This window comes from Haliotis rufescens, unplaced genomic scaffold (genome assembly GCF_023055435.1).
Source record: "Haliotis rufescens isolate VD_foot unplaced genomic scaffold, xgHalRufe1.0.p SCAF_55, whole genome shotgun sequence".
NCBI classification, from domain to species: Eukaryota; Metazoa; Mollusca; class Gastropoda; order Lepetellida; family Haliotidae; genus Haliotis; species Haliotis rufescens.
Window position 1 is genome coordinate 2,360,826 of NW_025964279.1, and position 27,948 is coordinate 2,388,773.

Here is a 27,948-nt window from a genome sequence, read left to right on the forward strand (position 1 = left end):
TACGCCGCTTTTAGCAATATTCCAGCAAATATCACAGCGGGGGACACCAGAAATGGGCTTCACACAGTGTACCCATATCGGGAATCGAACCCGGGTCTTCGGCGTGAAGAGCGAACGCTTTAACCACTAGGCTACCCGACCGCCCCTGAGGCCACTTGAGGACAAATCACAGACATTGATTGAGTGAAAAGGCTAATTGTTCATTCACCAATGAATGAAACTTATGAATGTTTGAAATGTAACATGAGAATTCTAGAACGGGTTTGCCATTTTCGTCGGATACGAATCTCCGTGGGTACGGATTGTCTAGTTTCCGGTCCATTCCTAGTGGGCTTGTTCAGTGATAATTTACACACAGATCAACGTTCAGCAAAAATAATTATGACAAACCAATAATATTTTCTTGTTTCGTTGGGGATCCAGAATTTAAGATGTCACATTAACATACTTCTTCCCTAGTAACCAGTGAAGATATATATATTTATAGAAATGTTTATCAGATGTTTTTCACATTTCCGGTCAATAATGAGAGTCTCTGCTTCACTGAACGTATTTATCATCAACCAATTTAATTAAATAAATGTATATATATATAAAACATCATCTGAATATGTGGCACAAAATAAGCACGGACAATTCTTCTATTTTCTATGGTTGGGGACAATTTAAAATATTTTGCAATGTTATTTAGCGGCAAGTCAGTATGTTCCAGAGTTATGCCCCTTACTTCCGTAATGGCTTTGTTCAGGCGCGAGGACAAGTTGCACAATTTTTGAAGTTTTCAGTGCTGCTGACATTACAATAGAAAGGTAGACTTCATTTAGTACAGGGATGGACTCATTTTATACTTTCAAACAAGTAACATAGGCTTGGTGTAGTTGACAGTTGGGCTAGAACGTAGTAAACATGACATAAGGATCTAGTATTGTGGCACAAGTCAACATAGAGAGCAAACAAGAAGAAACCTGTAAAGACGAGCTATTGAAAACGTATGAAATGTACGTCTCCGTACTTCATTTACACACATCAGGTTTCAGAGTTACCCTTGGGAGCCACCTGTCTGTTACTGTTATTATTCTGTTAGCCAAGGTAGGTTTGTGTAAATCCTACATTAACAAGCATGATTTTACAAGTAGCCTAGATCATGTTATGATGTAGGTGTAGCAGGGCGTGGAGTTATCCCACAGATGACGTCCTTCCCTTGTCAGCTTGCTGATGGGGTTAACCTCGGACAAGGCATGTGGACAAGGCGTCCGACCTCTGATCAGAAGGTCCATGGTTCGAATCCCATCACAGGACTCGGAAATTTTATGACCGCAACATAGGCTTGTATGAAATTGTGTTTCATTGGTACTGGTGCATGGGTTCCAGTAGTTTCTTTACTCTCAGGTTATTTCCTTACACGGATCATATAGATCTATATTTGTCAGTTTATCAGTTTTAGAGATATATAGTTACAAAAACATTGCATGAAATCATTAAGATTGGAGGTCACTTCCACATTGGCACGTTAGGTACTGGTCCCATTTTTGCTTATGGGTAATGCTACTAATATGTGTATCACATGGTATACTCTACTAAAAATGTAATTTATTGTCAGGTGCAAACAGAAATTCCGATCCTGTCCTTGAACTTGGTGAAAGCCTGGTTATGACAGAACCAAAGGGATAAAAAACTACCCGGTTGTGAAAGGGATACGAAAATACTGGGTCACGAATCTACCATGATACAAAAAGACCCATCATCAGTGAAGTAACATTATGACAGTCAAGACTTTGAGCATGTTGAGGCATATCATTTTATAGGGCCTAAGGCAACAAGGCAAATATGTTTTGAAGGGTCTGTTTTTAAATGATTGTAGTCATTAAGTTTTCTTTGGACAAAACATAGGCAGCTACTTCATTCGATCAGGCAATGCTCTACTTAAAGGACAGCAGTATACATATCTTCAGTTGACAATGTCATAACTTTGCTTCAGGATGCTTGGAATATAGGTATCATTGCTCCAACTGAGTCACTTGTTCATACAGGGCTTGATTTGATGCAGGTTTCATCATACCGAGTCGACATGGTGATTTAGTATATCCACCAAGGGCTACGTCATGTCGTCAAGAGGGCGCACCCGAGGTCGGCCTAGAAGGGGAGGTAACTCTTCAGAGTCTACGTCAGGAAGTGCCATGAGAAAACTGACACATGAGGGAGACGGTTTTGAAGCCTGGGTGAGGATACAGTACCCCTAGGGGCCTGTTGCACAATGTTATTGCCATGACTACACTGTGGGGATTCTGGGACAGAAGAGATGTGGTGCCGATTGAGGCGAACCTGGGATTAGAATCCATGATTTGTAGACCCTGGCAGGTCACAACTCTTTGTAGACAATTGGTGGATGTTGACCTCTTGGCCTCACGGCTTATAAAGTTTTCATCTTACTGAGCTCCAGATAACCTTTTGGTGTTGTGGGTATTTTACCCATGCATTTTAAAATCATTGGGTATCAGTAATTCTATCTGGGTATTCAAATTTCTGTTAGCCACTAGTTTTTACACATGTGGGTATTTAAGTCAAATATTTAACAACACTATTCATCTAGGCCCTGAAAACTGGTGTTGTGTGGGTTCGAAAGCTTTACAGGACTCAAAAATACCATGGTACTTCCACAAGAAAGTGTGATGGCAAATGATCATGATGTAACTGTCATCGTGGTGTTTGGCAAGGTTGATGGAATGCCCATTTATAATTTCAAAATAAGTTGCTGATTTGCTAATCGAATATGCAGGGTTACTTCACAATATTTTGATGATACGCACAAGTTTTATTTTTGTAGCGTATCTGTAATGTTTGTTGCGCATTTGATACGCTTGGATTATATTTTACTGCATGTTTCTGCATTTCTGATGCATATTTTACCATATACGCAGCTAATCTGGAGCTCTGATCTTAGGCTGTTAGCACAGTGTTGAGCCAGCCCGCTTCCGGAGGTATTACGTCCTCTGACCGAAGGTGGACTCTTTGATCCCAGCTGGAACTACATCCAGCCCAAGCTCTATACACACGGGGGCATAGGTGGCCCAGTCGTCTAAGGTGCCGCGATTCACTGTGCAGAGTTGTTTCCCTTGGGCACGCCAGAAACCTATGATTGTGGGTTCGAATCCCGGTTCGCCCCGATTATGTTTCTAGGTTTGTCAGCACCATACCCGTGCTCATGGGTTTCACCGAAGTGGTAAACGTCTGAGACCTGCATCACTTCGGGCTTTCCTCCCACATTAAGCTGACACGCCGTGATATAACTGGAATACTGTTAAAAGCGGTATCCAGTATCCCTTGGAACACAAATAGTATAAAAGGAGCTCTACCTACTTACAGTGTGATGAGAGCCCTCCAGCTTGAAACTAGTCACCAATACTTGACATTACTCATGGATCTTTGCCAAAACCCTATCCTTATCTATTATTCATAACTTAGTTTAGAATCTGCTGAGCCAAAAAGTCAGATTGAATTTAGATTTTGAATGTGTAACTGATTTTCAGTAATGAGAAGTCATTTTTAATGAGATCAGTATGGTAAAGAAAGCACCCCCTCTCATGGCTGTGCACACAAAACACAATAAAATACAGTAACCCTTGATCTTTAAAACTATATCAAATAAACAAACCCTTCTGATGATTTTTTAGGAGCTCATCTGAAAAAAACGTTTATAATTTGTTTGTTTTTTTGGACCTCTTACAAAGTAAAATTATATCTTGTAAACCAAGTGTTTAATGAGAGGGTCACTGTGTACAGAATTATACTGAATTAGCCCATGGCAAATGTTTGTTGTAGGGCGGCTACATGCAGGCCAAGATGCAAAAGCTTAATGACCAGTTCAACATGGCAGGGGGAACATCTGGCTCGGACATCTTTACTGGAATTCATGTCTATGTCAATGGTTATACAAGTAAGTTACACATACACTTGCATTAGGGCTGGGTCGGGTCACTCGGGTAGGGTCGGGTAATAGGGGTGTGGGTCCCCGGTTTAAAAGTGGACTCGACCCAGCCCTAACTTGCATCATACCAGATAACCGTCGGCCATGTTTATTTGATGCTTGTGTAGCAGGGCGTGGAGTCATCCCACAGATCCTGACCTTGTGAGCTTGCTGACGGGGTAAACCTTTTTGGTCTTGTGGACAAGGCGTCCGACCTCGGATCAGAAGGTCCGTGGTTTGAATCCCATCATGGGACTCGGAAACATAAAACATACTCTACAAACATAAGGAGACTGAATGGATTTTGTGGTCAGGCTAAGTGACTTGATTGACAGATTGTCATTGTATCCTGGGACATTGCTCATAATATCAATCTCTGGTTTGTCTGGGCAAAACTTACTTACAGTCCGCCGTAGTACAGCGGTAATATATTTTAGTGTAGCAAACAAATTTATGGCAAAAGTAAATTTGTCCTGTGAGAGAAATGCAAAGAGTGACAGGTGAAAAACTTTTGGTGCTGAATCTATGACCAGTCAGTTTGTATATAATGAAGCCTTGATTGATCAATGCAAAGAATTTGTTACTATGGTTAACTGTTGCTTTTGACATCTTGTGACAGAGCCACGTCTTGCTGATATTTATGTGCTTCTGTGACAGAGCCATCCTCCGATGAGCTGCGCCGTCTGCTGACCAGCCATGGAGGGACGTTCGAGCAGTACCTGTACCGGACGCGGGTCACTCACATCGTGGCCACCAACCTCCCAGACAGCAAGGTCAAGGAGCTGAAGGGGATGAAGGTCGTACGGCCTGAGTGGATCACTGAGAGGTAGGAAGCAGGGTTAAAGTGGTCCGACAGATGGAGTTGTGGAGGTGATGTGGATCACTGAGAGGTAGGGAGCAGGACTAAAGTGGTCAGACAGATGGAGTTGTGGAGGTGATGTGGAAGAGTGGATCACTGAGAGGTAGGAAGCAGGGTTAAAGTGGTCAGACAGGTGGAGTTGCGGAGGTGATGTGGATGAGTGGATCACTGAGAGGTAGGGATCAGGGTTAAAGTGGTCCGACAGATGGAGTTGTGGAGGTGATGTGGATCACTGAGAGGTAGGGAGCAGGGTTAAAGTGGTCAGACAGATGGAGTTGTGGAGGTGATGTGGAAGAGTGGATCACAGAGAGGTAGGGAGCAGGGTTAAAGTGGTCCGACAGATGGAGTTGTGGAGGTGATGTGGATGAGTGGATCACTGAGAGGTAGGGAGCAGGGTTAAAGTGGTCAGACAGATGGAGTTGTGGAGGTGGTGTGGATCACTGAGAGGTAGGGACCAGGGTTAAAGTGGTCAGACAGGTGGAGTTGTGGAGGTGATGTAGATGAGTGGATCACTGAGAGGTAGGAAGCAGGGTTAAAGTGGTCAGACAGATGGAGTTGTGGATCACTGAGAGGTAGGGAGCAGGGTTAAAGTGGTCAGACAGGTGGAGTTGTGGAGGTGATGTGGAAGAGTGGATCACTGAGAGGTAGGAAGCAGGGTTAAAGTGGTCAGACAGATGGAGTTGTGGAGGTGATGTGGATGAGTGGATCACTGAGAGGTAGGGAGCAGGGTTAAAGTGGTCAGACAGATGGAGTTGTGGAGGTGATGTGGATGAGTGGATCACTGAGAGGTAGGGAGCAGGGTTAAAGTGGTCAGACAGATGGAGTTGTGGAGGTGATGTGGATGAGTGGATCACTGAGAGGTAGGGAGCAGGGTTAAAGTGGTCAGACAGATGGAGTTGTGGAGGTGATGTGGATGAGTGGATCACTGAGAGGTAGGGAGCAGGGTTAAAGTGGTCAGACAGATGGGGTTGTGGAGGTGATGTGGATGAGTGGATCACTGAGAGGTAGGGAGCAGGACTAAAGTGGTCAGACAGATGGAGGTGATGTGGATGAGTGGATCACTGAGAGGTAGGGAGCAGGACTAAAGTGGTCAGACAGATGGAGTTGCGGAGGTGATGTGGATGAGTGGATCACTGAGAGGTAGGGAGCAGGACTAAATTGGTCAGACAGATGGAGTTGCGGAGGTGATGTGGATGAGTGGATCACTGAGAGGTAGGGAGCAGGACTAAATTGGTCAGACAGATGGAGTTGCGGAGGTGATGTGGATGAGTGGATCACTGAGAGGTAGGGAGCAGGACTAAAGTGGTCAGACAGATGGGGTTGTGGAGGTGATGTGGATGAGTGGATCACTGAGAGGTAGGGAGCAGGACTAAAGTGGTCAGACAGATGGGGTTGTGGAGGTGATGTGGATGAGTGGATCACAGAGAGGTAGGGAGCAGGACTAAAGTGGTCAGACAGGTGGGGTTGTGGAGGTGATGTGGATGAGCGGAAATAAAGTTTAAAGACAGAAAGTGAGTGAGTTGTGTTGCTGCTTTGAGTAGTATTCAGTTATATCACAGCATGTGCCCTGAGTGTGGGAACTGGACTTTTATAGTCAGTTAACTTTCTTGTCTTGGGAAAATGAGATGTGCTGACAGACTGTACTATTCAATTTAACTTCGAAATTTTACTGCATCTGCCATCTTGTTTTTTTTACTTATTGACTTTTGCCATTGACTTATTACATTTCTTGGTGTGAATAATGTCCAAACTGCACGAAATTGCTTAAAATGCAATCAAATGTTTAAAAAATTTCTGGGGGGGGCATGCCCCCAGACCCCCCTAGACGTTTCCTCTTTTTTCAGGAAAACCTGCTCACATCCCTGATTCATACATGTTTACTGACAATACTGGAACAAGTGACTAGTCATGTATTATTGAGTGGAGTGGGGGAGATTAAAGAGGGTCATGAAACAAAATGACCCAGTAAAAGGGGGTGGGGGTCGCCAAAATTTATTACAACTACATAAAATGGGGTCGGCAAAATATGTTATGGTTCTAAGACCAATTCCCCACCTTTAATAAACAGCCAGTCCCTTATGGAAACTTATTGCAGGGATAGAAATTATACAGAAAATAAGGATATCCTTTGAGATCAAAATTTAAAAGGTTTGAATTCTACTAACTGGACTAGCCTGGGGATGCCTTTCACTTCAGTCTAATAATTTAAGCCAAATTGTCTCCGAATAGAACATATTTCTTTCTGTCACTTTCATGGACTTCATTACAGTAAGGTCAGAGTGAACCAAAAGTGGTTTGGAATGGTGTGAGGTTGAGCGTAACAGCATGGGTATTGTTGAGGAAGATATAATCCTGCTCACTCTTTGATTCTTGTTATACTCAATCTCATTAAAATCAGATCTTAGTTCTCACTACCGCTAAACAAAGATCTGAGGACATCCCATTACGGGTCACGTCAAGCCTACCTTGCGCGAACTTTGGAATGACCAATCAGAAGGCAGCTTTCTCGTGCTTTAAGGCACAAATTTGAAATTGGCGACTACGCTTCGAAACATATTTTGACAAATTCTTGATTACAAATTTGAAACATGAACAAAACAAACATTCTGGAATGGCTAATAGATGGTCTAGATTGTAAGGATTCAGTCGTTAAACCAGTAACTATCGTTCGGAATACCCCATGTTAAAGTTTTCGAGATTGCATGATTAGAAATCACATTCCGACTGTCACTTTCATAATCTGGTAAGCGACACACTGATTGGTCAGATGAAAGGTCGTTCTGACGTGACCCCTTATGGGATGTCTTCAGATCTTTGTTCAGCGGTAGCGAGAACTAAGGTCTGATTTTAATGAGATTGTGTTATACTCAATTCCAGCGTGACAGCTGGCAAACTGCTTCCGTACACCAACTACCAGCTGTACACGGCACAGAGCAGATCACAACACGGCCTCACGTCCTTCACCAAGACCTCCATTCTCAGCCGATCATCAAGTGTATCCTCCACAGCCTCAGCAGCATCTATTGGCTGCACCAAGTTCAGTAACCATGGCAATATGTTAAATAAGCATGACCTTGACCCAATGTCGGATGAAGACAGTTCAGACGAAGATTTGGCCAACCTTCGAACGAAGGACATAGAAAATATGCATGACACCAGCAACGAGAATAGTCTGGACAATATTGATGAAGAAATATCCGGGAACAAGACGCACACTTCAGCAGGAAAATTAACAGGGTCTTATCATGACAAATTCACACACACGAAAATGGCCCGTGCAGGAGAATCTAATTTTCTGTCGGAATTTTATACTCATTCACGATTGCATCATATATCCACGTGGGGAGCTGAGTACCGCGCCTATGTGAACGAGCTGCAGAAACAGAGTGATGGGTCGTTTCCAGGGCGACAGAGGTTGCAGCAGTTTCACCAGGACAGTGTGTCCAGAACAGGGGGTGGTGACTTCACATCCGGCTCCTGCAGTGGGAAGCCACAGAAGATCATCATGCACGTGGACATGGACTGCTTCTTTGTGTCGGTCGGGCTCCTTGACAAGCCTGAACTCAGAGGTAAGGGTTTCATTTAAGAATTGCCTTCAGTATTTTTGTATTTATAGCAGGGGGCCCAGGTGGCCCAGTCGTCAGAGTTGCGTCCCTTGGTCATGTCAAAATGTCAGTCTAGTCGATCTCCATGTCAGCCCAGGAGGGGTTAATTTGTGTCAGATAAGCAATTTGCCATTTTGTCTGGAGTACTTTTCTCTGGCGAGTACTTTTTCTCTCCGTGGTCTAGGTAGAGTGTCTGCCCGGAGAGCGGAAGGTCCGGGGTTCGATCCCCGGCCGCGTCATACCAAAAGACATTAAAAGATGGTACTTGTTGTTACCCTGTCTGGCACTCGGCAGTAAGGGGTTAAAACAAGGACTGGTCAGCTCAGAGTCAGTATACTGTGTCTGAGTGGGTTATTCATGTTAAACTGCAGCATGGTATCTCAGTGAGCTAGCACTATCAATCGGCATCAGTCCGGACTAGTACAAGCAGCCACACACACACACACGTGCATGCACGTCGCTATATAAGTGCAATAATCTTGGACACGACGTTAAACCCAATTTCACCACACCTCACCTCACCTTTTCTCTGGCAAGTGTCTGCTTTGCTATCATTATATGTATGTGTATGTTATCCCCAGGTCTCCCAGTTGCCGTGACCCACTCCCGGGGGAAGGGGACAGCCAAGGAAACCCCAGGGTCAGACTTTGGCTTCGAGAAGAAGCAGTGGGAGCTGAAACGTCAACAAGGAGGGAAGAAAGGTCGAAGGTCCAATCATATCAGCAATGCAGGTGAATTTGCCGACTCGAGGTTGGACGAGGAAGAAGAAGAAGAAGAAGGGGACGACAATGATGGGAAGATGAGGGAAATTGACTTTCTCGTACCAAAGGGATCGACGGGGAAAGAGACGTTTCATTCTCTTGCTGAAATTGCTTCCTGTAGTTATGAAGCGAGAAGGGTGAGTTAGCTGTATTTGGTGTCACAGGGTTCCAATAATTCCTACATTTGTTATTTATTTTCGCTTACACTTGTGATTTGTCCAGATAATACTATATTTTGGCCTACCTTTTTGTAAATATCATCTTTTTTAATGTCAGATCTTTCCTGGAGTCTGTTCTTTAAAGGGCCATATGCATCATAATTGGATGCATGATAAAATATGGAAATATGCAAATGTCTATGAAAAAAGTAATGACTTTTTGACAAAACCGATGTTTTTCTTTGTTCATATTTAGTCTCAGAACTGAGCATTAATTAAATTTATGAGGGAGAGGTTATATTTTATTCCTCATTTGGTGTATCTAATTCTCTTTACCATTAGATTATGCATTGGTGGAGGTTGTTTTAATATACGTTAAGTAAACAAATTTTTATCCCCCCAGGATATTATGGGGGGGGGGAGTCATCACTGTCGGTCCATCCATCCTGTTTTTGTAACTTGAAAACCATGAAGGATTTTTCATCCAAACTGGTACATGTATTAACCAGGGCCTGAAGTGGTGCCTTTTGCTATTTGGGGGGCGGGGGCATTTATCGTCTTCTGATGACTCTTGTTTTTCTTTAACGCCACTTTGAATAGTACCACTGTTGTTTGATGTGCTGTCAACTTTATGTGGGAGGAGAGTTACTCAAAAGTGACTCAGGTTGTAGATGTTTACCACATTGTAGTGGATAGAACAAGAATCAGGAAGAATTAGTGGATCCTGACATAGCAAGGGAGGCTACTCTGCTTCCCATGCCCCAGATATACATAAAAGCTGTTGCTACATATGACTAATATTAGTAATAATAACCTTGTTCACTTTTTCTGTGAGGGGCGGTCGGGTAGCCTAGTGGTTAAAGCGTCCGCTCGTCACGCCGAAGACCCGGGTTCGATTCCCGACATGGGTACAATGTGTGAAGCCCATTTCTGGTGTCCCCCGCCGTGATATTGCTGGAATATTGCTAAAAGCGGCGTAAAACCATACTCACTCACTTTCTCTGTTACCATGGTTACAGGCTGGTGTGAAGAACGGGATGTTTATGGGGCCAGCCAAACAGTTGTGTCCCGATCTTGTGACAATCCCCTACAACTTCGACAAATACCAGGAGGTGTCTCGAGCTCTGTATGACACAGTAGCTAGGTAAGGCTCACATCATTGCAGCCTAATTTCATAGTCGTATGTGGCCAGTGGCACATTTTAGTTTATAAGGGGATGATCAGAGTATGTTCCAGTTGTCTGTAGATGCTATGGGGCGGTCGGGTAGCCTTGTGGTTAAAGATTTCGCTCGTAATGCCAAAGACCCAGGTTCGATTCGTGACATGGGTACAATGTGTGAAGCCCATTTCCTGTGTCCCCCGCCATGATACTGTAAATCGTGAAATTAATGCGTCTCCAAAAAAATGCGACCACTCGACCCTAGCCAAAAATGCGACTCAATATGAATGCGACACCCCCTCCTCTCAAGCATCAGTGGATTTCTATCTAAAGATGTCCTCAGTCAGGTTTAGAATCATCACCTTAATTCAACCATACATTAATCCAATAACACCAAATAGCACCACTTATTAGCGCTGAGTAAAGTACTTCCGCAAAAACAATACATGCGCGCTGGCTGACAGTATTGCTGGAATATTGCTAAAAGCAGCGTAAAACCATACTCACTCACTGTGGATGCTGAAGGGTTCCTTTAACAATGAGTCCATGTGACCCAACAGGCGATAGGGACCTTGTGGATGCTGGGAAACAGTTGTTCTCTGATGTCATTAAGAAATACATCTGATGTCAACTCACTTCCGTTAAAATGAACAATTTGGACAGACTGTAAAATAAATAATCTTATTTTTCTCTCACTAGTTTGTCTTGTAATAAAAACAATACTTCAAAACATCTCTACCTTTCATTCATCAGACATTGTATCTAAAAACTGCAATAATTATCTGAACAGTTATTATATCAAGTCTGACCATGGGACTTTTCAGAAAATGTGCCCAAATATTTTATTTGTGCATTTTGTATAACCGTGTTATGGGTTTTCTGACGCTTAAGAAACATTTGTAGTTTTCTCTCTAATCAACTGAACGACTGTAAGACATCTCATGCACTTATAAAGGTCAATTTTCTCCTAAAAACAAGCCATCCTCTGAGTATTTACAATGTCTGCGTGATGCTACAAACCTTTGTTATAGTACAGGCACTCGCAAAAAACATGGCCATCCCAAAAAGTATGACATCTGAAAATGTAGGATCCGACGATAATACAACATGGTTGTCAACTCCCACTCCAATTTAGTAAACTGTTACTGTCAAAATCATTTATTTCCATTCACAAACTGCCCCCAGTTTCACACACGACATTGAAGCTGTGAGCTGTGACGAGATGTTGGTGGACTGTACCGACCTCCTGGCCGTCACGGGCGGCACACCGGAGGAGTTTGCAACATTGCTGCGGAAGGAGATCTATGACAGGACAGGGTGTACTGCGTCGGCAGGCTTTAGTAAGGGTTTTACTGTTTATATCTTACCTCAGACCACAATTAGTTTCCGTCTTTGCTATCGACAGTGACATGACGGCCCACAACAGGCATGGGCTGTTCCCCTGTTGCATGCTGGCTAACCTGCCACTTGTCACTAAAAAAGCAAAATGTCAGCCTGGATACACTATCTGGATGTCATAGTAACCGCTGTCAACTAGGGCTGGGACAGGTAACTCGGGTACCCGGGTCGGGTGGGTACTGAGTAGGACCCTGGTACCCACCGGACTACCCGGACCCGTGGTTAATCACGTGATATATTGTTTAATGACAAAAATTATCTAGAACTCTATGGTTACACTACAAGTCACTAATGTTCGCATTTCTTTCTGACTATGCACCCATTCCTTCTAATTTTTCACATGGTTGAATAAAGATATAACTTAATTCAACTTCAGTGTCTAAATGACCAGATTGTTTAATACATGTATCCAAATGCGTTTTGCCAGGGCTATGCTAAAACTTTCCCAATCGGACATTTTGAGACATCTCCTGAGACCTACAGTGGGTACACGGGTAGGGTCGGGTAATAGAGGGGTGGGTACCTGGGTAGCAAATTTGGACTCATCCCAGCCCTACTGTCAACCATGGTCACCTGAAGCATCGAGCCAAAACACACATCAGCCTTGAATCTGGGCTCAACTCAAGGGAAGTCAAAACCATGTTCAGATTGTGTATCCAAAATATTTGCAACAAGTACAATGTCTAATCTGTCGTGTAAGCTATCACAAGTCACTCCAAAAAATTTGACACAGACCGGACAGCCCATTTAAACACAACCTCATTAAAATCAGATCTTAGTTAATCAGATCGCTACTGCTAAACAAAGATCTGAGGACATCCCATTAGGGGTCACGTCAAAACGACCTTTTATCCGACCAATCAAAGTGTTTCTTACCAGATCATAAAAGTGACAGTCAGAATGTGATTTCTAATCATGCAACCTCAAAATTTTTAACACGGGGTATTCTGAACGATAGTTACAGGCTTAACGATTCAATCCATACAATCTAGATCTATTAGCTATACCAGAATGTTCTTTTGTTCAGGTTTCAAATTTTTAATCGAGAATTTGTCAAAATATGTTTCGACGTGTAGTCGCCAATTTGAAATTAGTGCCGTAAAGCACGAGAAAGCTGCCTTCTGATTGGCTAATGTCGACTTCTTGTCAGTCATTCCATTGGTCGGTTAAAGATCGCGAAAAGGTCGGTGTGACGTGACACATAATGGGGTGTCTTCAGATCTTTGTTTAGCGGTAACGAGAACTAAGGTCTGATCTGAATGAGATTGATTTAAACAGGGCTATATATTCTCCTCATCTCCTTCCGGGGCATGATGAAACTTGGGGGGAACTGTGGTCTGAGGCCATCGGTGTCTGATGCTGGCATGGAAGTCGTATCTCTCAATGAACTTTTAATACACATTTGACTTTTTCTCCGCAACAAATGTAACATGGTTGTCAAAGTATTTGTCTTTGTGTTCTCAGGGGGGGACCCGTGAAGATCCGGGGTAGAAAAGGTCTTCAGCAACTCATGCATGCCGTAAAAGGCGACTATGCTTGTCGTAAAAGGCGACTAACACTTAGTTTTACATTACCAGTGCTACTTTGATTGCAGCATTAAAATACTTCTGAAATTGGACCTCTTAAAAAATCCAATTTTGGGGGGACAAAAAAAGACTTCTTGTCCTGTTTACTTGTCCTGTTTGGAATCCTGGATGTTGGTCAGCATGTTTGGATTGGGGACTGTGACATTGCTAAAAGCAGCGTAAAACCATACTCCCTCTCACTCATTATGACACCTTAAAAAGGAAGGATATAACTCTTACATATTTTTTATTCCAGGCAGGAATATTCTGCTGGCTCGTCTTGCCACGAGGTCAGCCAAACCAAATGGTCAGTTTTATTTGACCACAGATGCTGTTCCAGAATTCATCACTAAACAATCCATCCGAGACCTACCAGGTGTGTATGGTAACAGTAGCTGTGTAAACAATCAACAGAGTTTTGTAATAGAAGTTCAGAATGAACTTGATTGATAGGCATTATTTAGAAGTTGTCGGGTGACAAGGTAGACACAATGCTATGAATAACAACTTCATCAACACCAGAATGAAAGAGCACAAAACCCCCACCATTAAATCCATCTCGGACCATATCAGCAACTGTCCTAATCACAATATCAATTGGGACAACGTCCAAATCCTCTCCAACAATCTCCATGATTTCACTAAAAGAAAACTAACAGAAGCAGTCCACATTCGCCGCCACAAGCCATCAATCAACAGAGATCAAGGCTATTTCATCCCATCCGCCTACTTTGAACTCATAAAGCAATAATCACTAATCCTTCCGCCTATGTGTTCTCTGACAACGGTATAAGGATCTACATCGAAACGTCGCTTTTTACAGTATTAAAGAAGTTGTTATCCATAACATTGTGTCTACCTAGTTCAGAATGAAGTTGATACTCACATTTCTCAATTGGGAGACAAGCCTACATTGTTTTGAATTTCGAAGCATGTATTGTTGAATGTGTCGTCTAAATTTAGTTGAGAATCAAACACAAAAGCATTATTCTTTTTGTATAATTTGTAGCTTAATTTCCCACTGATTGGGATTGAGAAAGTGTTATGTCTCTACCGCTGAACCGTCATAGCTGTTATATAGTTTTCAGAGTTACCTACCCTTGTTTTGGGAAATGGAACCAAAGGACCTTATGGCATCAGTAACTGAGATGCCATGTGACGATAAAAGACAATGAGCTGGTTTTGGTTTGAAGTTCTTCCATAACCTGATATCTAGTAGAAAGAATAGCTCTTTTATGATTATTTCCTTTAGCAGTGATGTGATTGTTTCAGTCAAAGGCATGTTATTGTGATTTGAAACCTCTGATTGACCAATGATTACTATTCACATTTAATCACAAGAAAATGTCCCCTTTTTGAAAGAAAACAATGATGATATGTTTAACCCAATGCAAAATTGTCCAAAATCAAGGCAAAGCAGCAACATTTTATTATTTCAAGTATTTTTAAATACATAGAAAAAAATGTATGATTGATAAGGTCTTATGTCTTTTAGTTCGTTGGCATGTGAGACTCACCGACAAAAAACACCCTGAAATAAGACACAAATAATTGACCTTTGAGAATGTTATGTTTTTGCCCACAATGTTTTACAATGAGGTGAAATGGAAAAAACCATGAGATTTTATCACCACTGTTCGTAAGAAGTAGTGAATAATGTGTATAAATATCTTTATTCTCACAAAAAAACAATAAATTTTCTTTCATTATTGTTTTGCAACCATACTTGTTATGCTGTGACCTATGAGTTTGTTTTTCATTCATTAGTAGCAGTACTAACCTGGAAGTTAAATTTTTTTTTTTAATTCATATATTTTTTACCCCAACAATTTTGTAAACAAACAAGGAAGTAATATAAAACTAGAAACAATGTTTGATATGATTGACATGTGATCGAGGTGTTAACACCATGTTGGAGACATGGTGGAAATATGGGATCAGGAAATTAATTAAGGTAAATTTACGTGTCAAAGAAATATGATGCATGACAAGTTCTACTGGAAGAGTATATATACTTTGGAGTTGTTGTGTTTGCTTAAATGTTTCAGGTCCCGTGAAGATTCCGGGTTAGAATAGACCTTCAGCAACCCATGCTTGTCGTAAGAGGCGACTAATGGGATCGCGTGGTCTGGCTTGCTGACTTGTTGATGCATGTCATCATATCCCAATTTTGCCGATCGATGCTCATGATGTCAATCACTGGATTGTCTGGTCCAGATTTGATTATTTACAGATCACCATCATATAGCTGGAATATTGCTGAGTGTGGCGTTAAACAACAAACGAACAAACAAACAAGTAAATGTTTCAGGAACTCAGTCTAGAAGAACAATATATATGCTTTTTCTAATATTTTTATTAATTCCATTGTTTTGGCAGATCACTGAATCAAGTACAAAAAAAAAAATGCCTAAGCTTAGAGACGTGTATTGCTTTACGTTCTCAAGCACACAGTCAGAGTTTAGTCCTTTAGGTTTGCCACTATATATCTAGGAACACTCAAGTGTCACTTGAGTTGAGGTGGGCGTGACCAAAATGCAAAAGTCCTATCGGCAAAAAAATATTTCCTGATCCCTGTTTGCCCGACTCTGGAAATTGTGGGTTGGAATTCCAGCTTCCATGATCCTTGGTTTGTCAGCACCTAACACATACTTGGGAGTTTCACCAGATTGGTTAACCTAGGACCAATATCAGCATAGGCTTTCCTCCTACGATAACATGACACGCTGTCCTAGAACTGAAGTACTGTTCAAAGGGTCAGATGTCGGCCTGGTGGTTAAACAATGTGTGAAGCCCATTTCTAGTGTCCCCCGACGTGATATTGTTGGAATATTGCTAAAAGCGGCGTAAAACCATACTCACTCACTCACTTTACTCACTTGGTGGTTAAAGCATTATCTTGTCACGTCATTGACCAGGGTTCCTTTCCCACGGGGGTACAATGTTTGATGTCAATTTCTGACATCCCCCGTTGTAATATTGCTGGAATATTGCTAATATTGTAATAAGTGGCAAAAATCAGACTCACTCACTCACTCACTCACTCACTCACTCACTCACTCGCTGGAATATTGCTAATATTGTAATAAGTGGCAAAAACCAGACTCACTCACTCACTCACTCACTCACTCATTCACTCACTCACTCACTCACTCACTCACTCACTCACTCACTCACCCACCCACCCACTCACTCACTCACCCACCCACTCACTCACTCACTCACTCACTCACTCACTCACTCACTCACCCACCCACCCACTCACTCACTCACTCACTCACTCACTCTGTGATTCAGGTGTTGGGTACTCCATGACCAAGAAGCTCAACACCATGAGTGTGACCACGTGTGGGGATCTCCAGAAGCTGACGCTGGTGCTCCTTCAGAAGGAGTTCGGCCCCAAGACGGGACAGTCCCTGTACAAAAACTGTCGTGGACAGGACGACCGCCAGGTCAAGATGGAGAAGGAAAGGAAATCGGTGTCTGCGGAGATCAACTATGGAATCAGATTTCAGAGGGTGGGTTATAAGGTCATTTATTTGTGTAATAAAAAGAAGGTTCTGGATCGTGAATAGTTCTTTGAAGTGAAGACGGAGCACACAATTTCATAAATGAATGAGTTTTGTTCAGTATACTCATGAGTCACAACTGCTTTTTCATTTGGACCACACCCATTTGATTACTTGTTCACAGATCCACCTGTTACATTTGGACCATTTTCTCAACACGCAAAAACTTTTTGCTATTCCAAAACAGGAAATGATCATGTGCTGTAGGGGTGAAACCATTCATCGGTGCACCGATGCATCGTGAGTTTTCATGTGACGATACGATACGTGATACGTTTTTATCTGTATCGATACAAGACGATACACTTGCTAAAAGAAATTAATTACGACTCGTTAGTCAAATATCACGAAATGTGCTGTAATTTGGGTTTGATGTTCACTTCTGAAAATAGCCGCTATGAACATTTGTCTTCAGCTAGCTTTACCTTTTGAACCTGCTCTGAAATATTTGACGTAAATATTCATATCGCGGTACGTATCATATTATGACCTGTGTATCGTGATACATATTGTATCGTGACCTTGATGTAACGTTTCACTCCTAATGTCCTGTAACCATTTATCTAAATTACCATTTATTTAAATGTAGAAATTTTGACTGTTTGATCTCACTCAATCACTTCAGCAACCCATGCTTGTCGTAAAAGGCAACTATGCTTGTTGTAAGAGGCAACTAAAGGAATCGGGTGGTCAGGCTCGCTGACTTGATTGATTCATGTCATTACATCCCAATCCCATCGTATCCCAATTGTGTAGATCAAGGCTCATGATTTTAATCACGGATTGACTGGCCCAGACTCAAATATTTAAAAAACGCCGTCATAATGCTGGAATATTGTGGCTTTAAGCAATAAGCAAACACTTCTGCACACACTTGATGTGAGTGAGTGAATTTCATAGCAACACTTGACACAAAAATACATTCTCGAAAAATTAATTACATTTTTTTTAATTTCATTTTTCGAAAATTTGGTGTTAGGAGATCCATAATTTTATTTTTAAAGTAATAAAAATATGTTTTTTCCTTTTTGAACTCATCGGTATTTTCGATTTCTTTTTGCTGACAGCATTCATGATTAATTAATGCCTTTTGACAGGGGTCTGAGGTGGAGAAGTTCCTGTGTGACCTGTCGGAGGAGGTGGCGACACGCCTCAAGAACATCAACATGAGGGGCAAGACGATCACGCTGAAGCTGATGATAAGGCGAGGGGATGCTCCCAAGGAAACGGCCAAGTTCATGGGTAGGCATTGACTACAGACTGAGAGTAGCTGGAATCACTCATCGTGATTCTGCAATACACATGGCAGGCAAGCCTTAGTTAATGTTATTGTTGTCGTCCTCCTTCTCCTTGTCATTGCTGTCATTGCTGTCATCATCGTCATTGATATTTTGTGGTAGCAGATGTAGTATAATTTTGAATATTTTCCAGCAACAGTAGTAGCTGTAGATGGGATAGTATCATAGTGATCATCATCATCATTTCTAACATATTATTATTATTATTATTATTATTATCATCATCATCATCATCATCATCATCATTATTATCATCATCATTATTATCATCATTATTATTATTATTATCATTATTATTGTTGTTGTTGTTGTTGAAGAGGGGAAAGAGGTACTCCCACTGTTTATGATGATGTTATTGCTGTCAGGAGTCAGCTTTGTTGCAGGGAAACATGGTACCCCAAAAGAGGGAGTTTGGTTAAACTCTGATGAAGCAAGAGACAATGACACTTTACAATGGACTGTTGAGAGTCTGCCCAAACCATATCATGTACTTGTGTGTTCGTTTGTCTTAGGTCATGGAATATGTACCAATGTATCCAAGTCCTCCAGCCTCCCGATGGCGACGGATGACGGGAAGGTTATCGCCAAAGAATGCATCGCAATGATGCGAGCCCTGAAAGCTCCCCCTGCCGACCTGAGAGGGGTAAGTATAAATAGCACTGCTTACTTAGTTCCAATGGCCATCTTCAGACCGGGTGTACCAGTGTATGGTCAAAATAACGACAACATTGAGGCGTTCACTTATTTCCTCTGTCAGACCCGTGAAGATTCCGGGGTAGAATAGGTCTTCAGCAACCCATGCTTGCTGTAAAAGGTGACTATGCTTGTCGGAAAAGGCGACTAACGGGATCGGGTGGTCAGGCTCGCTGACTTGGTTGATGCATATCATTGATCCCAATTGCGTGGATCGATGCTCATGATATTAATCACTGGATTGTCTGGTCCAGACTCGATTATTTACAGAGCGCCGTCATATAGCTGGAATATTGCTGAGTGCAGCGTTAAACAACAAACCAACCAACAAACCAACCTACTCTGTCAACTTCATGGGGTTTGTACTCCAAGCTTGTCATAAGAGCTGACTTAAAGGTGGGCTGGGATGTGTGACCTGGGCCCTTTCCCACAAAGTGTTAAAGTATAGAATTATCTTAGTGCTAAAATTGCCATCAGAGTCGGTTCCTGGCTTATGTTGTGTCATTGTTAGCTCGAAAACCAAAGGGAGAATGGGAGAAAAAGCTATGCATGATCGCTGTTGCTGTATTAAAAAGGCCCATTGCTTGTCATAAAAGGTGACCAGAAGGATTGAGTGGTAAGAATCGTTGACGTGGGACATTGCTCATGATATCAATCACTGGTTTGTCTGTCCAGCCTCATATTCCCAGGCCACAAACCATACTCACTCACTCATTGATTGTGCGTGTGTTGTAGATCGGAATACAGACTCACAGGCTAGAGAATACCACGTTGGGAGGGTGCTTAATAGGGTCAGGCAATCAGAGCATCCTCAGCTTCGCAGTCCCCAGAAACAGATCCATAACTCCAAGTGCAGCCTCTCCGAGCAGGGTTGTTGTCCCTCCCAAACAAGATGACCATAGTTCGGGGTTGAAGCAGGCAACGGAGTCTATCAATTTGTCAGATGAAGATATGACTACATACGTATCCGATGATGCGGAGGAGATGGACGATGATGGTGTTGGAGATGAAGGCAATGCTATTGTCTTTTGTTCTGGCAGTCTGCCAATACTGGAAGAACTTAGTCGGTGAGTGAGTGATGCTTAAGAGTGTTTGCTATCAATTTATTCAACATGCTGATTATTGATAGTAATGTGATAGAATCGGTTTGGTTTGTACACATGAAGATCCAGGTTAGAATAGATCTTCAGCAACCCATGCTTGTCTTAAGAGGCGACTAAGGGGATCAGGTGGTCAGGCTCACTGGCTTGGTTGATGTCAATCACTGGATTGTATGGTCCTGACTTGACTATTTGCAGACCGCCACCATAGAGCTGGAATTATGCTGAGAGGACGGCTAACTTCAAATAAACATTATTTTGTTCATTGACCACCACTCCAAATGAAACCAAATAAGCAAATTACCAACTTTTGTTCTCATCACAGTTTTATTTGCCTGAGAACATTAGTTTATGTGAAGAACATTATGTCCAAAATGGAGCTGTTTTATCTGGTGTATATTTATCTACATTGTTTAAAAACCTCTGTTCATATTTTCCTTACAAACCGGATGTTGAGTCAGAGTTGCTTTCCTTATATTTGTTACCTTATTTCTTCCCATCAGTATAATATCATCCTAGACAAGCTACAGCTTTATGTGTTTTTCAGATTTGCAGAAATTCTGTTCCAGAAGTTTAATTTGGAACCAACAATTGTTAGACAGAAGATTCAAATTTTATGTTATCTGAGCATCACATACTCAATTTCATTTGCAAATCTGCATCTGAAAACTTTCAGGTGGTCATCGGCATTGTATAGTTAAAGGGACAGGATGTCAAGTGTTCTGAAGCTTTGTTGATAACCCCCGTGCTTACATTGCTCTTCTTGCCTTATTCCGTTTCTGATCCAGTGACCACACTGCAGGTGTATGCATTTAAGCCATAAAAATCTAGAAGATACCCGGACTTTAAATTCTATTGAATTCTATTTTTCAAAGACCCGTGAAGATTCCGGGGTAGAATAGGTCTTCAGCAACTCATGCTTGCCGTAAAAGGCGACTATGCTTGTCGTAAAAGGCGACTAACGGGATTGGGTGGTCAGGTCATCCATCCCAAATGCGTTGATTGATGCTCATGATATCAATCACTGGATTGTCTGATCCAGACTCGATTATTTACAGACCGCCGTCATATAGCTGGAATATTGCTGAGTGCGGCGTTAAACAACAAACCTACCAACCAACCTATTTATCAAAAGAATTTAGGCATCAGTTTGAAGCACACAATTAACAGTTTATTTTGTATTGATTTTCAGTAGAAAGACGGCGAAGAGGACGCCACCGCCTCTCCCCTATCTGCCAGACTTCGGATCGCCCGGGACACCTGTCAGGAAGCAGACGGTGGAATCTCACAACGAGGCTCACGACTACTTCCCTTCTCCCTCACAGGTACATGAGGGTTGACGGGTGGCCCAGTCGTCTAAGGCGCCGCAATTCGCTGTGCAGAGTTGCATCCCTTGGGCATGCTAGAAACCTATGATTGTGGGTTCGAATCCCGGTTCGCCCTGATTAGGTTTCTAGGTTTGTCAGCACCATACCCGTGCTCGTGGGTTTCACCGAAGTGGTAAACGTCCGAGACCTGCATCACTTCGGGCTTTCCTCCCACATTAAGCTGACACGCCGTGATATAACTGGAATACTGTTAAAAGCGGCGTTAAACCCAACTCACTCACTCACAGGTACGTGACTAGTGACTTGGGCGTGACATCCCTCTGTACAGGACTCGTGGCATGTCAGGGTGGTGTGGGAGGAAGCACCCCATAGATGTCTACCACTTTGGCTAAGGGAGGGTGATGACATGTCAAAGATCATAATCAGCGGGACTCTTGGATTTGAACCTGAAATCTGTGAATTGTGGAGGCACCTTGACCCAATGGGCCACCCATTACCTTGTGCAACACACATGGGTGTAGCAGGTGTGACTATTTCAGGTGTAGCAGGTGTAACACATTCTGATTACTGGAACATGTTCAGGTGTAGCAGGTGTAACACATTCTGATTACCAGAACAAGTTTACGTGTGGCAGGTGTACCTGACTCTGATTACGGGAACAAGTTCAGGTGTAGCAGGTGTGAAACATTCTGATTCCTGAAACAAGTTTACGTGTGGCAGGTGTACCTGACTCTGATTACTAGAACAAATTCAGGTGTAGCAGGTGTGAAACATTCTGATTACTGAAACAAGTTTACATGTGGCAGGTGTACCTGGCTCTGATTACGGGAACAAGTTCAGGTGTAGCAGGTGTAACACATTCTGATTACCAGAACTGGAAGTTCAGGTGTATTGGGTCAGTCAACACAGCATCAGTTGACAACCCTACAATATCACCTGTTCCTGTAGACATTAAGAAAGGATACCAATGTGTGAAGTTGCATAATTTCAGATTGACCCTGAAGTGTTGAAGGAGCTGCCCCCAGATATACGGGCACAGATTGAGAAGGACATGGGCACGAAGAGGGCACAGGCCAAGGTCAGCAGTGTCCCAGCCAATCAGGGGGCAGATGAAGTTCCAGGCTGTTCTCATTGGCCATCTCAGGAAGCAGCAGTGACCAATGAGGATGAGGCACCCTACTCGCCAGAGGCAGGTCCTTCCACTGTTGAAACAGAAGGTGGAAGCAGCGTGGAAGCCCTACCCTCCTTCTCTCAGGTACTTCATTTTGAGGCAGTGGGGTAGCCTAGTCCGTTACCTTGATGACCTGGGTTCATAACCCTACAGTGGTACATCAATCAACGAAATTGGAATATGATAACATGCAACAACCAAGGCAGCGAGCCTGACCACCTGATCCCGTAAGAGGCGACTAACGGGATCTGGTGGTCAGGCTCACTGACTTGGTTGATGCATGTCATCGATCCCAATTGCGTGGATCGATGCTCATGATATTAATCACTGGATTGTCTGGTCCAGACGTGATTATTTACTGCTGAGTGCGGCGTTAAACAACAAACCAACCAACCAACCATATTGATATTGGTGAACTTTGGTTTTCTATTTTAACACAAACTTTCACTCTGTCACAGTTGGACATGAGTTGTCTTAACGCTCTCCCTGAAGACCTGCAGAAGGAAATCCGTGACGAGTACCTTCGTCAGGGCCAACATTCTGCAGAGCCAGCCGAGGACGACCAACCCCCTCTCATGCAGCTTCAGCAGGCCAAGTCCCCGGCCAAGGGGAGAGAGTCACCTCGAAAGTCGCCCAGTAAATCACCGGGGCGAAGCAGGAAAACCAGTCCTGTCTTCAAAGTTCCCAAAGGACGCGCAGTAGGTCGTAAGACGAAGAAACTGAGTCCGAAGAAGCTAGAATTCAGAATACAGCCGAAGATCACAACAAACTATGCAGTGAGGGTTAGTGAGGACAAAAATATATTGTCATGAGAACCATATTTTAATAATGACCAGGATTTTTCCCTTGTTTTTTCTCAATAGGCAATTCAAACTTTTCAAAGGAAAGATTTTTCTTCTGTTAAAATCCAGTCAATATTGATATTCACAAAACTGAGAAAATATTGAGATTTTTTAACAGACAGAACCAGAATTTGTTATTGAATAAAATGCATCTTGTTGCATGTTTTAATACCCAAAAAATATTAATGATGGAATTATTTTTACACTTTACTGGGTATATAAGATTTGTTCATGTCACTAAAATCACTGTTAAAAGTCATTTTGTTTCAAATGCAGCAGTACGCCACTATTTGACTGATCTATTAATGACACTAAAATATAACCAGTTGTTTTTTAAATGAAAAGCTGTGCTTAGAAATTGTGAAGGATTGTTTCTCAGAGACCCCAAACCCAGAGAGTGGAAGCATTGATAGGATAAGTAACACAAAGATGGCATTTTTAATGAAAATAAGAAGAGTTTTTCACCAAAATAACATTCTAATAAGAGCCCCCTATTTCTAATTTTGAGAGCACCCTAGGCGCTTGTTACGTCAAATACGGTATTCATATATTTCTGAAACATGACCTGAGGCACTCTACGGAATGGTTAACAGGACATTAGCAGTTGGAGTTGTACACTAGCAGTATGGGTGCTGTATATGACATGTTGTAGAACTTAGCAAAGAGCCTACCAGAGTCACCACAGGCCATGCCCACGCCCACGCCCACGCCTGCCCCTCCCCCGACGGAACCTGATCCTGCGGTACAGGAGGAGCAGGTGAACCTTTGTGGAGCTGTTAGCATGGAAGAGGTCAAGCACCTGCTGGTGGAGTGGCTTGAGGCGTGTCCAGGTAAACAGGAGAAGTGGACTGATGAATGGGTGGACTGACAGATGGATGGACTGATGGATGGTCTGACGAATGAATGGACTTTTGGGTGGACTGACGAATGAATGGACTGACATATGAATGGAAGGACTGATGGGTGGACTGACGAATGAATGGACTGATGGGTGGACTGACGAATGAATGGACTGACAGATTGGTGGACTGATGAGTGGACTAATGGGTGTACTGACGAATGAATGGACTGATGATTGGGTGGACTGATGGATGGATAGAGTGATGGGTGGACTGATGAATAAATGGAGTGATCGGTGGACTGATGAATGAATGGACTGATGGGTGGACTGACAGATGGATGGAGTGATGGGTGGACTGATGGATGGATGTAGTGATGGGTGGACTGATTGGTGGACTGGTGAATGAATGGGCTGATTGTTGGACAGACAAATGAATGGACTGATGGGTGGACTGACGTATGAATGGACTGACAGATTGGTGGACTGACAAGTGGACTAATGGGTGTACTGATGAATGAATCGACTGATGGACTGATGGGTGGATGGATGAATGAATGGACTAACGAATGAATGGACTGATGGATGGACTGATGAATGAATGGACTGATGGATGGATGGACTGATGGGTGGATGGATGAATGAATGGACTGACGAATGAATGGATGGACTGATGAATGAATTGACTGATGGATGGACAAATGATTGGACTGACAGGTAGATGGACTGATGGGTGGACTGATGGATGAATGGTGGATGACACCTGGATGGACTGATGGGTGGACTGATGGATGAATGGTGGATGACACCTGGATGGACTGATGGGTGGACTGACGAATGAATGGTGGACTGACACCTGGATGGACTGATGGACTGACCAGTCGGTGGACAGATTGACTGACGAATGATTGCAGTGACAGATGGATTGGTAGATTAGTGAAATGATCCATGGGTCCACTGACATATGGATGGGTGGGTAGATTGATTGATGGATTAACAGACAGATGGATGGACATACTGGATTGATTGATAGGTAGACATGCGGCATGTGAAGGTCAGATTATTTGGATCAGTGGATTGAAGGATTTGTTGGTGAAATACCTTGATAAGAGGGAGACCTTAAGTTGTTGTTTTTTCGGATTCCGGGGGATTAAAAAATATGCGGGCATTTTCTCTTTCAAAGATACACAAGTATGAAGACATTAGGAAGTTTAGTTGGGGTCAGTTTGCATGGTTGTCACCGCAACTCAATCATGATACTGGTTTGTCAGCACCATGCCCCTGATCGTTAGTTTCATCAACGTAAACGTCCATGAACTTCATCACATGGTCCTTGATCCCAAATTAAGCCTGAAGCCATGATGTAACTGATAGACTGTACAAAGTAACATTAAACTCCCCCTCTCCCATTGCAAACTGACAAGCCAAGATGAATGAATGGACTGACGAATGAATGGACTGATTGGTCAACGGATGAATGAATGGACTGACGAATGAATGGACTGATTGGTCAACTGATGAATGAATGGACTGACGAATGAATGGACTGATTGGTCAACTGATGAATGAATGGACTGATTGGTCAACTGATGAATGAATGGACTGACGAATGAATGGACTGATTGGTCAACTGATGAATGAATGGACTGACGAATGAATGGACTGATTGGTCAACTGATGAATGAATGGACTGACAGGTGGATGGAGTGATGGGTGGACTGACGAATGAATGGTGGACTGACACCTGGATGGATTGATGGACTGGCAAGCCAAGATATACCTGAAATAATGTTAAAAGTGATGTTTAATTCAAAACATCAACGTCAGGGAATCAGGTTTTCCTCCCACAAGCTGATATGACATTCTTCTCAAACTGGCATTATATACAACCCACTCACCCACAGTTTGTTTGTCAGATGTCGAGAGCATTTCTGAATAGGCTGGCATTTCCTTTTTCATGATATTCAGAAATAGAAACATCATAATGGCTATTGTGGATGTCAGGGTACGAAATGGTTCTTGTAATTCAGTAGGTTGTATTTCATACGATATTATGTGTACAAGTCACTGTTGGAGGTGTGTGGTGTACACTGATGGAGATGTGACGTGTACACTGTTGGAGGTGTGTTGTGTACACTGATGGAGGTGTCACTGTGTGGTGTACAAGTTAGGGCTGGGACGGGTTACTCGGGGCGGTTGGGCCCTGAGTAGGACCCGGGTACCCACAGGACTACCCGGACCCGTGCTTAGTCACGTGATATATATTGTTTAATGACAAAACTTATCTAAAACTCTATGGTTACACTATAAGTCACTAATGTTCCCATTTCTTTCTGACAATGCACCCATTCCTTCTAACTTTTATATGTTTGAATAAGGATAAAACTGCATGCATTAAACTTCAGTGTATGCATGAGCGGATCGTTTTACACGTTCATCTATATACATTTTGCCAGGGCTATGGTCAAACTTTTCCAAATCGGACAGTTTGTACCTATCTCTAAATATCTACAGCGAGTACCTGGGTAGGGTCGGGTAATAGGGTGGTAGGTACCCGGGTAGTAAATTTGGACCCGTCCCAGCCCTAGTACAAGTAACTGATGGTGTGTGTGTGTGTTGCAGAGCCCCAGGAGGAAGACATCAGTGTGATGCTGGAGTACCTGGGTCAGCTTGTCCTGGACCATAACCTGGAACGGGTCGACCTGGTCCTCAAGTTCCTTAACAGGTCAGTGAGTCGGGAATGTGTTACATTTGACAATTAGCCTCTTGACCCTGTCACTCAAACGACATGATTCACCAATCAGCAAGTTGGAAGTTCTACAGAATACACAATTCTGTCTGACTACTTCATGCCTATTGGGGGGCACGGGTGGCCCAGTCGTCTAAGGCGCCGCGATTCGCTGTGTAGAGTTGCATCCCTTGGGCATGCCAGAAACCTATGATTGTTGGTTCGAATCCCGGTTCGCCCCGATTATGTTTCTAGGTTTGTCAGCACCATACCGTGCTCGTGGGTTTCACCGAAGTGGTAAACGTCTGAGACCTGCATCACTTCGGGCTTTCCTCCCACATTAAGCTGACACGCTGTGATGTAACTTGAATACTTTTAAAAGCGGCGTTAAACCCAACTCACTCACTCACTCATGCCTATTGATTGGATCATCTAATAAAGGTGAGCTTCTGTACCTAACTTTAAGTACTTTAAATTATGTTCTGATTTCTGTTTCAGGAAAATCAGGAAGCTTGCCAACAAACATTGGCGTGAATCATTCAAGAGCATTCTCACAAGCACACAGGAAGTGATCAAATCCGTCCATGGATGTCTGCTCAATGTTGATTGGCTGCTTGCCAGATGATACTATACTAATAATAATCTATTTGTATAGCGCCTAGTTCCAGCCAGGCTTCTCACAGGCCCTTTACATTATTACCCGGGTCAAAGGATCAGTCTGCAATCCGATTACATTCTCAGCTCCCTTGGGAGTATATGACCCAAGCTGCCTGTGTGACACTTGAAAGTTACCATTTACAGCTGGGTAGACAGGCATATTTTCAAACAAAGTCACTTGTCTGAGGAGGCACCATATGTGCTACATGTGCTTCGGTGGGGGGAGGGGGGGGGGCAGGAAACTCTCAGGAATCA

At 42.9% G+C, this 27,948-nt stretch overlaps 1 protein-coding gene across 2 annotated transcripts; it reads left to right on the plus strand.

The window, feature by feature from the left end:
- The first annotated feature begins 721 nt into the window (after nt 1-721).
- Nucleotides 722-27,929, plus strand: LOC124144914 (DNA repair protein REV1-like). Of its 2 annotated transcripts, XM_046514534.2 has the most exons (20): nt 729-809; nt 1,601-1,747; nt 2,048-2,219; nt 3,820-3,934; nt 4,622-4,790; nt 7,701-8,392; nt 9,010-9,326; nt 10,367-10,491; nt 11,692-11,846; nt 13,726-13,845; nt 16,767-16,987; nt 18,136-18,280; nt 18,849-18,979; nt 19,765-20,096; nt 21,322-21,454; nt 22,449-22,712; nt 23,087-23,410; nt 24,123-24,300; nt 26,931-27,033; nt 27,535-27,929. In XM_046514534.2, exons 3-20 carry the CDS (start codon nt 2,103-2,105, stop codon nt 27,659-27,661), a joined length of 3,768 nt encoding a protein of 1,255 aa, XP_046370490.2. In that variant the 5' UTR covers nt 729-809; nt 1,601-1,747; nt 2,048-2,102; the 3' UTR covers nt 27,662-27,929. The 2 variants fall into 2 exon arrangements, with proteins under 2 accessions (XP_046370491.2, XP_046370490.2); XM_046514535.2 differs by lacking the exon at nt 1,601-1,747 and having other exon boundaries at nt 722-809.
- Nucleotides 27,930-27,948: the final 19 nt, after the last annotated feature.

Coding starts and splice junctions, on each gene's coding strand:
- LOC124144914 (XM_046514535.2), top strand. CDS start 2,103: ATGTCGTCAAGAGGGCGCACCCGAGGTCGGCCTAGAAGGGGAGGTAAC. Junction 18,281..18,848: donor GGAAACGGCCAAGTTCATGG/GTAGGCATTGAC, acceptor CGTTTGTCTTAG/GTCATGGAATATGTACCAAT. Junction 21,455..22,448: donor ACTTCCCTTCTCCCTCACAG/GTACATGAGGGT, acceptor GCATAATTTCAG/ATTGACCCTGAAGTGTTGAA.